Consider the following 8,932-nt stretch of genomic DNA (forward strand, 5'->3'; position numbering starts at 1 on the left):
ACTGCACACACGGACACTAAAAACACTCATTCCTCTATGTCTGTCAATCTGCCTCTTCACTGGGGAAGAAGCAAGTTTACCCTTTGGCAACTGTTCTGAAAGCTCCCATTTAAGAGGTCATTTTTATGATATCACACTTGTAGGCATGAAACGCACTAGAAAGCCCAAGAATCACTTTATTTATAGCATTTTGAAGATGTTCACAAAAACAAAATTCAAAGGGTTCCTGGAATTTTCAACAAGTATTTAAAAATGTTTTCTTCCATGGGCCATTCTTATAATACCTACTCCCCTCCTGAGCATGTGACAAAAGTACAGGCATCAGTGAGAACATTGCACTCTTCATAGTATATTCCTCATGGTGGTCAAAATCCTTGAAGTTCTGCTACTTTTGCCTGCTTTGACCAAGACTCTGTCTAAAAACAAAAACTGCAAAAAATAGCCTCTATATAAATAGTGGTATCGCTCAAGAGGATGGATTGCTGGCGTTTGTGAAAATAGGTTTCCTGTAGCAGGAAACAGGAAGTTATACTCTGAAACAATCTGGGAGTTTATTATTTTTTTTCTTCTGATATAGAAATTTGTCCAGAAGGGACTCCTGTCCGAACGTGAGATTGTTAAGAGTGTTCAGAGGAGTTTTAAGCAAAATAACATGTTTCACTGGTGGTTTTAAGTAGCTGCAAGAAATGTATTGCAATGCCCTTTTAGGCAGGTCGTTGTGTAATCTTATTGGTGTTGAAACATGGTTCTGAGCATGGCTGAAGGATCTCTCCAGGCGTGTCCTTGCTGCGTGACAATGCCTGTTCTGTGTGTGAGAGAGCTCCAAGCTCTGGCTCTAGCTGCAGGATTCTGAGGTTCCTCCAGGGCATTTCCGTATTGATTCACGGCTCAGTTACCGACTGCGCCTCCCATAGGACTCCAGCCACAATAGAGTACATTATTGGGGGGTGCCTGATATGTCACAACTCCAAGAAGCCTGAACAGACCAGCTGTGTTTTTGTAAAAGCTCACTGTCTACTCTCCCCTCGTCCTCCAGTACAATCTATGGGGAGGGAATGATGAAGACATGGAGTTGAGCATGTTGGGGGATGGGGGGGGGAGCAGGAGGTGCTGTAATGGGGGATTTGGTCTTAATCACTATGCCAGGCATTTAAAACCAAAGACAATAACAACATGAACGCTGTGCAGCTCCTATTAGACACAGGCGTAAAAAGCCTCCTAAAGAGCCACCCGTATGCTTCCTGCTTGTTGCACAAACAAGCCGTGTTTTCGCATTGTAACATTAGGTGCCCCTTTTCATGGGGAAAGGATCCCCCAGGGCACATATAGAGCGGATGTCCCACATGCAGGTCATTGCGTAATGGCTGCTGGGGCCAGGATGGATAAACAAGGTCCCCCAAGACCACATGCTGAACGACAGCTCTGATGGGTACAGGAAGCGTGCCCCAGTGACCATCCTCTCCGGGAGGGCTGCCTTAGGGCTGGAGAGGGCACATTTGATGTCACGATACCAGTTTAAGTCAACCAAAGATGTTATGTGTTGCAGGCCATTCCATGAATGCGTAACACCCAAGATTGTGTGCTGTGGGTAATATAAAATAATAATTCAATGTTTTAAGTTTTGTGCTTTCTTTCTCTCTGTCACTCTTTTGAACATGACCGGTGTAGTTTTCTGCCTTCTAGGGCACAAAACATAGTTTTTCTCTATGAAATTGCATTACAGTAGTGTTATTGGTATTTTGAATCAATTTTTTTCCTCTTTCTCTCTATTTCTCTTCCTCATAGCGCTGGCCCACACGCCAGAGGGTACTGAAGCCTGAAGAATCTATGACTTTGCTGAGTCTCTACACATCTCCATCTTTACCCAACATCACCTTGGGTCTCCCTGCTGTGTCCTCACCCATAAATGTGAGTGACTTCACTTAGACAGCAGCACCTTCTCACTCACAACATCACTGCTGCCTAGAGGGTGGAAAGAAATTCCTGTTATATTTTATATTTTATATATATATCTTTTCTCCTCGTTCTCCTTAGGCTCCTCATTTTTATCATTTTATTTATTTCATGTTCACAAGCTTGTGTCTCTCAAAAGAAAGGTTGAAATGATGAAATAAAAAAAATTGTATATTTTTTTTCCAGAAAGCACTGAAAACTAAGAAAAAACATATTTGCCAAAATTAAAATGTAACATATAGCACTTGTTAGACTATGGAATTTAAGTTCTACTCAACAGTTAGCCCCACTTGCTGCCTGTTGAAAGACTTGCCAATCAGCACCCCCCTGGATTAATTTATGACTTTTGGGTACTGACCTTTGACCCTTAGGGATTTTTATACTTCTTGGATAAATAATGTGTTGCAGGGCCCGGTGTCAGATACACTCTTATCTCTGTCTATCACCTCATTCATCACCACTATTTAAAAAGCAAAAGCAATAGTGTGCTTAAGCACAACTTCAGATAACACTCCCAGGTCATGGATCATGTTCAGATTTTTTTATACACAGAGGGAGTGGGAAGTCTTTCTGAATCATTCACATAAGAGATTTTCCCTCTGTGCTATATGATGTCACTCCTGGTGGTTGTCAGACATGATCATTGCATAGTTTTACACCTGACTGCAAGTCCATGGCCTTATTATTGCTCTGAGTATTTGTGCAGCACCATACACACAATCCAAGTGGATTATAAAGTCACAGATCATTAACATGTAAATGAGAAACTTTATGAAAACTAGTATGGTAACATTGTGTGTGTACAGAGCAGCAGAAGAATATGCTAACAGAATCATCAGGTGAAAATTGCACAGGATAAAAAGCACAGGTGTGATACTTAAAAGAACTTTAATGATGAATTGTCTTGTACTGGGTGACATCTTGCCAAAGAGACATACTTAATTATACAGCTAGATTTTCACTGGAGCAGCCTAAGGACAACACAGTATCTTACCTGAATTGGAGGTAGTCTCACCCACTCAGAGTGTTTCTTACTCTATTGTTTGTGTATCTCACTCCTTCCTCTGTCTTACTCCACTCATCCCTCTCTGTACATACGTCTCACTTATGTCTCACTTATCTCTGTTTCTCTGTGCCCCACTTCTCTCTCTGTCACCCTCACAGGCTGCCATGGTCCTGAAGGACAAGCAGGGAGATGGCGGCAGTGTCACTGCCGTGAGACCGGCTCTGCCTGCTCAGTTCCTGGGCGTGCCCCTTCAGTCGGGAGTCGCCCTGGAGACCAAGGTCAGCAGCAGCCACCAGGCGCTCCTGCAGCACCTCCTTCTTAAAGAGCAGATGAGGCAGCAGAAGATCCTCACTTCAGGTATGCTCCTCAAATCCAGACTCTGCAGCAGGGCAATGGTCCCCAGCAAACCAAGTGATCTGGGGTTGGTCTCTGTATAGTAGGGATGGGTGAAATCGGGCTATTCCTGCCATTGTCAAGTGAGGGGAAGATAAAGGAAATCACCTGTACAGTCTGTTACAGTGTAACTTTTAAAGATAATAATAATATGACTTTATTGTCCACAAATGTGGAAATTTGTCTTTGCCTCCACAGGTAGTTGTTAAAAATACAGACACAATAAATACAATAAAACACAGTTAATAAATAGTACACATACACGAAACAGACAGCAGTATAAATAAATATGGATTCCATATGAGTGGCCTGTTGTGAGATATTCTTCCCACTTTATTCAAAATGGCTTAGTGGAGGGGAACATATGGCATATAGATAATATGCGAAATCATATTCATCTATCCTTTCATTCATTTATCTAGAGAGAACATTCATTTATATTTTTGTCATAGCCTGTGTAAGATTAACTACACAATGACTGTTTTACAGCTCAAGGGGTATATTACCATGACATGGAGACAATGAGTGGTGAAAGTGAGAGACTGTTTGAAGGGGTGATATTAATGACGCCAACCTGCTCATGGTGTTTAAAAACTCCCTCCGTTCCAGGCCCAGGCAGCACCCCTGTCCTTCCTCAGTCCCCCTTGGCCATGAAGGACAGACCTGCCTCCAGTGTGCGCCACAAACTGCCCCGACACCGGCCCCTGAACCGGACCCAGTCAGCACCGTTGCCCCAGAGCACTCTGGCCCAGTTGGTCATCCAGCAACAGCACCAGCACTTCCTGGAGAAACAGAAACAATACCAGCAACAGGTCCACATCAACAAGGTATCAGTCCATACATACCTGAGCCCTTCCACATAGGTCCTCACATCTCATACCTTTGCTACTCTGGCACTTTTACATAATTGATTCCTCACACAGGAAGCATGTAGGAAGAGGTACATTGTACAATCATCTCAAATCTTTCCCACTTGCCTGTGGCAAGTTAAATCCCTTTAAGTGCTATCGTATGTTTTGTGATGTGACATTGCATGTATTTTATATACAGTAGTGCACAGATATACATGTTTTACATGTGCTTACATGTATATATTGTGACTTTAAGTTGTTTTGTGCTTTTATAATCGGATGAAAATGGGCTGTCAGTGACTTCTAGTATAACACATCAAATATTACAATTGTCTTATAAAATTAAATGTTTGCATCCTTCCTGTTCTAAACACACGGTTAATACACAGAGGAGGGGAACTGGAAGAAGGCGTCATATGTATTGGCAGTGACACTCGAAGCCATACTGCACTTTTTTTGCACACTTCTGCCCAAACATTAAGAGAAATCCTGCCTCACTTCAAACGTCTAGGAAACACTGCCCTCACACTAATTCTGTTATCACAGATGGAGGCCTCGTTGGTGTTAGCATGCAAGCCCCACGTAATCACATTCTGTCAAGTTCGGCCTAGAGAAAAGACCACAGAATGCAGCCCTTTGTTCCTCTGCAGCAATATTTGTGTTTCTGTCCGCTGGCAGCCTTGACCTCGCGGTCCGACTGGCACATTGACCGTAATTATTGTGTTCTGAGCGTGCGAGGCCCGTATTGGATGGAGCGGATGTGGTGAAAGGCTGCATTGTGTGTATGTGTGTGTGTGTGTGTGTGTGTGTGGCAGTGGATCTGTCCCAGTACATCAGCGCAGGCATGAAAACTCAGGGAACAGGATCCCTGCCCTGACTCTCAGATAGAAACTTCAAATGCATTCCACCGAGAGCAGAGCGCTCGGCACTAGCTATTTCCCTCCTTAATTTCAGCCGTTACTTTAGAGATGGTGATGCAAAATGAAGCAAACAAGTGATCAGTGATCATTTAATTTCGTGATTCCCTTTCCTCGTTCTAAACTTTGAAATAGAAAAACAATGTATTTGTAACGGTTTCTAGAATATGATGCAGTACATTTAATTAGACTGTCAGTGTTAGGTAGTGTTTGTGTAAAGGGGAGGTCTAGAATATTTACGATGCCTCTCCCTGTCATGCACTGTCCCAAGCGGTGTAGCTTCTAGTACTTGTTATGTGAATCTTAATTTAGATGTAAAAACAGGCCTTAGTGATGATGCAGATGAAAGTTATTTTGAACTGCATTAACCTAATTGTCCACAAGGAGCCAATCCCTAATACAGCTGAGCCCTACATTGAGTGCTGTTACCATGGGCAACAGCCGAACACTTCTGTGAAGGTGTGTTATAAATGTCTACTAATCAGGGATTAGCTTCCTTTGTTTACCAGCAGGAATCTCTGAATCATTACCCCAATTAATTCTGAGCAGGGGCATTAACGAGAGCACCAGTGCATTTAGTAACGTTTTACCTGCAGCGTCAGGTGGAGCTAATGGAACTTTACAAGAGCTTATGGGTTTAAAGGAGTTATAAAAAGCACTTAGGAATGCTGGGAGATATAAGGTAATTCTGTGCTGGACATTCTGAGGCCTGTATTCTGGGGGCCAGAGTGTTTGCCTGTTTCACTTCCTGCCGAGCCAGGCAGGTACACTCTGCTTTGATGTAACTAACAGCTACATGGTGACTTGTTTTAATGCATTTCCTGTCCCAGTACACGTTCTGAACTGGAGTTCCACTGAAGCCTGCTCACTTTCATTTCCTGAAAACATGGGAAAGTGCCGCCCAGCCCCCAGTTCCTCTCTGCTCGTGTTTTCTTCTCATTTTTTTTGAAACTTCATTTTTACATTTGACAAAAAGGTGCTGTTTTTTAAGAGGTGATATTATTTTACAGTTTTACTGGCATGCAATGCCCTACCTCGCAGCCAAAAGACTGTAAAACCACTGCCTTGGAAACACAGAGCTTGCCTTAACCGGGGCTCTCTTTAAAATTGAAAACGAGCTTTATGGGGTTTACAGAAACATTTAACAAGAAATGAAAAAAATGGAAAGGATCAAGCAGAGATGGATCGGTTAGCGGGTGCATATTTGAAAAATGCCAAAATCATTACACTTGTTCACCTCTGTCACAGGGTACCCAAGAGTGCAGAAGTTGTCACTGTATAGCACTTAGGGGTATCAGTGCCACATCAGTCTATAAAATAAAAGTATACATTACAAAACAGATTTTGAGCCGTGATTTACCAATAGTGTTTACTTTTTCTGCAGATGCTGTCTAAATCGATCGAGCAGCTACGGCAGCCCAATGCACACCCACAGGAGTCTGAGGAAGAGGACCCCAAGGAGCAGCCTATGCAGGAGGACAGGGTGCCCCCTAGTGGCGTCATCCGGAATGGCAGCCAAAACAGCAGCAGCAGCAGTTGCAGCAGCAGCTCTGATGGAGAATTCTCCGGCTCCCACCCGGGGGTCGTCAAGGTCAAAGAGGAGCCACCCGACAGTGAAGATGAGGGCCTGGCCAATCAGAGCAAAGCAGCAAAGCAGAACACCTACCTTCACCAGGTAAAGGGGAAAGATTTTGCCCGGAGGTTGGTCATAAGGGCTATCATATGAAAAGTCACAGAGATAGCGAGAGATCACGCACTCAGATACATGCAGACACAAACAGCGGGTATACAGGGAAAGATCCATCTCTTCTATCTTGAGAAATCGGGTTTTGCAGCACACAAAAACACAGTGACTTTGTTTCTGAGCCCTGGACAGCTTTTGTTGGTGATATTGTGTAGTGATCTCTGTACTGTTGTTTTGATGTTCTGTAAATAATGTGAAGAGATGAAAATCTGCAGTACCCCTTCATCTTTGTGAGCAACCATTTTGAACTGATCCAAGTCTACTCATCTTACAGAGCACCAATCTTTTGATCAAAGTAGCAACATACAGGATAGTTAAAATAACAATACATTCTTCACCTGTGCATTTTCACCACTTTATATTTCCCAGAGATTTAATTTTTTATGGACTTATTGTGAGTACTGACTGTGTTATATGCTTATACAGTATGTTAAGAATAACAGTCTGCAATATGTGGTAAAATGGAAAAACATGAAAGACAAATATATTTTGTGCTGTCTGCTGAAAAGCTAAGATTCACTCAAATGTTCAGTGATCACTGACCTTTTCAAATGGAATTTATTCAGAAACTTGTAAAGATATCTATCTATCCTGTGGTATTGTATAATACAGTGGAGAGTTATATTTATTGGAGACTATGTTGTGTAAATTACCTAATTAAACAAAACCTACACTTATACAGATATAATATATAACAATATATGGTAAAATATGAAATCCAAAATGTAAGTTATAAGTTTTTAAATATGTGATATATGGTATGTGTCATATACAAAATATATCACTTATTACCAACCACATACATGAAATTCTGTGCATGTATTATAGAATGTTTTACTGTATTTACTGTGTACAATTTGACAATACATCTCTGCGGTAAAACAGTAAATGCATAAGATTTCATGTATATAATAGAAAATACATGGTCTATATATAGACCATGTATTTTCTATACATATGTAATTTTGGATTTAATATTTTAATATATATTTATTTTTCATGAGATTACCTTTGTGCAAAAGTGAAAGTTACAACAAAAGTGCAGGCAGTTACAACAGTGGAGCACCACAGGGATGTCAGGCAACAGGTCAAACAACAGCAGCAGACCTGGGCCCTGCACTCTCCCAGCCCCTTCTGGGCCTAAATCAAAGCTCAGTCTGGTTCCTGCCTCGCTTCCAGCAGAGAAGTTGCAGGGAGCGGCTGGGCAGGAAATGCCTTTTGGAAGCACGGAGTCGGAATGATTCATGTGTGTAGGAATGCAGGAGAGGAGGAGAGGAGGGCGAGGGTTTCAGGGGCCAGGACTGAGAATTGATTTACTGTCAGAGCAAATAACAAAGCAAGCAGGGAAATGGTTAAGGGAGCTTTTTGGTTGGAAACATTTCCTTTGGTATTCCCGCGTGATGTGTTCACCTCTGCGCCATGCGCAGGTCTGAGGTCCTTCGGTAAAAGTGTGGCGTCATGCCTCCTTTTCACAAGGCAGTGTTGATGTGTTCTACCAGAGTGTTCAGCACAGCATGTAGGCGCGAGGATTCAATTGGTCAATCATGTTCTGTGTTCTATCTGTGATCTGTTCTTTTTTTCCTGTTTTTTGTATTGTCATTGTAAAAAAAAAGGCTAACAGGGGGATTTGTGTTTGAGAATCTGTGAAAGGCGTTAACAAACGTAGGCATAAAAAAAACACTGTTTAATGTAACCTGTCAAGCTGTAGATGGCTTTAAATCAGAACCACCACAAATGGGGCAATGTCAGTCTTGTTCTTGTGTTCATTTGATTTGTTGTAATGGGACTCCTCTGCTGTCAGTGGGAGGGGGTCTTGCTTTCTGTTCCGCGCTGTTTGTATTTGTTCCCTTTTTGCCTTCTGTTACAAATCTTTCTTTTTTAATAAAGTTCATTCCCTTCCTGTGCACTATTCTGGTCTGTTTATTTTAGTTCTGTTTTCCACGTGGCGTCAAACAGAAAATCACATACCACATTTGTACGTATAGTCGTTCCAATGTGCTTGTGCATGTGTGTGAGTGTGTGTGTGTGCATATGTGTGTGTTCGTGTGGATCTCTGTATTTGGTACTT

At 42.2% G+C, this 8,932-nt stretch overlaps 1 protein-coding gene across 2 annotated transcripts in view; it reads left to right on the forward strand.

Moving 5' to 3' along the window:
• LOC118784293 (histone deacetylase 9-B-like) overlaps positions 1–7,229 on the forward strand; it is a 53,132-nt gene extending 45,903 nt beyond the window's left edge. For both annotated transcript variants that reach the window (XM_036538453.1, XM_036538454.1), the window contains exons 10-13: positions 1,786–1,908; positions 3,118–3,316; positions 3,962–4,179; positions 6,505–7,229. In XM_036538453.1, coding sequence (XP_036394346.1) covers positions 1,786–1,908; positions 3,118–3,316; positions 3,962–4,179; positions 6,505–6,846 — 882 coding nt within the window. In that variant the 3' untranslated portion in view covers positions 6,847–7,229. The remainder of the gene's footprint in view (positions 1–1,785; positions 1,909–3,117; positions 3,317–3,961; positions 4,180–6,504) is intronic.
• Positions 7,230–8,932: the final 1,703 nt, after the last annotated feature.

This window comes from Megalops cyprinoides, chromosome 10, assembly GCF_013368585.1.
Source record: "Megalops cyprinoides isolate fMegCyp1 chromosome 10, fMegCyp1.pri, whole genome shotgun sequence".
Lineage (NCBI taxonomy): Eukaryota > Metazoa > Chordata > Actinopteri > Elopiformes > Megalopidae > Megalops > Megalops cyprinoides.